The following is a 1603-nucleotide window of genomic DNA, read 5'->3' as shown; positions in this document are numbered from 1 at the left end:
AGTTTATCTAATCTGAGAGCGGGAGGAGGGGCAGAGACGGAGGGCACGAGACTTCCAAGCAGGGTCCGCACTGTCGGCGTGGAGCCCGGTGGGGGCCTCACAACCACTAGCTGTGCGGTCGTGACCAGGACCTAAACCGAGGGCCGCAGGCCCCCCAACACTGGCGCCGACGTTCACTCCCGGGACGCCTCCTTCCCAGAGTCCACGGGACTCCCGAACAGCCTGCAGCCACGTCGCGGGCCCAGATCCGGCCTGTGTTTGGAGAAAATCTGCCTCTGCTTTGCCTGTTGATTGTCATCAGAGCGCACACTGCAGTGACGGCGGCAGGGCGCCAACTCCCACCAGCGACTCCGCGGACGCTCCGCTCGGGGGGCAGGGGTAAAGAGCACCAGGGCATCAGGATTTCCCCTGGATTTGTACCAAAGGTGAGCAAGAAGAGGAATTTCACTGGCATAATGTTTCCTGCCTTTCCCATCACGTTCTGTGTTCCCTCAGACACCGTGGGCACTTCCATTCTCCCATCTGGAGGAGACAATCCANGACGCTCCGCTCGGGGGGCAGGGGTAAAGAGCACCAGGGCATCAGGATTTCCCCTGGATTTGTACCAAAGGTGAGCAAGAAGAGGAATTTCACTGGCATAATGTTTCCTGCCTTTCCCATCACGTTCTGTGTTCCCTCAGACACCGTGGGCACTTCCATTCTCCCACCTGGAGGAGACAATCCACTCTTTCAACGAGGGTAACAACAGAATACAAAACGCTCCTGGCGTTGTGACAAGAAGCCTCCGCGAACAAATGGAACACATTTTTGAGGTTCTTCTCCAGGTACCAATACTTCCTGTTTTTCTCGTGGGATCAAAGGGTCATTTGGTTTCAAGCTTTGAGTAACCCTGGGGAGTTCTCCGGGGCAAGCTAATCAGGACAAAGGAAAGCAGAACATGAAGAGCCCACTTTCCACTGTTCCCTCCTGGCATCGCGAAGAACCAAATGTGGGGCCGGGAAGGCCTGTCCTTGCTGCGAGCCCCACATCACAGCACATGTGGATTTTCGGCTTTGAACACTTCCCCGAGGCAGCGAAGACCTGGGGCTAATCGGGCAGGCTCACGTCTGTATGCTGGATTTGCGGGCACCCTGATCATAAGAACAGTCTCTACATACTCCTAGTAATGATACGGTTTAACGACCGATGTTGGGTCCTCCTCGGGTGCCTGGCACTGGGCTAAGCGCTCCCCGCACAGCTATTTCCTCACGTAATCCATGCCACAGCCCCACTATTCTGGCACATTCTCTCCCTCCTCCCTCCACCTCACTTTTTCACCATCTTTCATTCTTTTTCTCCATCACCGGGGCCTGTGCGAGTCTCACAACGCTGACACCAAGACAATGCCAGGACCATGCTCTCCGAGAGGCTTACATACATAAGTGTACAAGAAATAATAATAAATAAAATAAAATAAATTTACAAGGTATAAAATTATATAATTATGTATATGATATATCAATGTAGATACAATTCTATTCTGTGCAGCGAGGCACCACAAGATGGCCACGGGCCCATCCGGCACCCAAAGGGGTGATCCCGACCCACCAGGAAACAGTAGCTC

At 53.6% G+C, this 1603-nt stretch overlaps 1 protein-coding gene across 1 annotated transcript in view; it reads right to left on the bottom strand.

Annotated features, from left to right (window-relative positions):
- The window catches only part of AMPH (amphiphysin), a 137159-nt gene that overhangs the window by 8519 nt on the left and 127037 nt on the right, over window positions 1-1603 (bottom strand). The window contains exon 19 of the mRNA XM_077781160.1: window positions 138-593. Within this exon, the coding sequence (XP_077637286.1) occupies window positions 138-593 (456 nt within the window). The remainder of the gene's footprint in view (window positions 1-137; window positions 594-1603) is intronic.

This window comes from Crocuta crocuta, unplaced genomic scaffold, assembly GCF_008692635.1.
Source record: "Crocuta crocuta isolate KB4526 unplaced genomic scaffold, BGI_CrCroc_1.0 scaffold108, whole genome shotgun sequence".
Classification (NCBI taxonomy): Eukaryota; Metazoa; Chordata; class Mammalia; order Carnivora; family Hyaenidae; genus Crocuta; species Crocuta crocuta.
The sequence above is the reverse complement of the archived record's forward strand: the minus strand, read 5'-3'. Positions and strand labels throughout refer to the sequence as shown.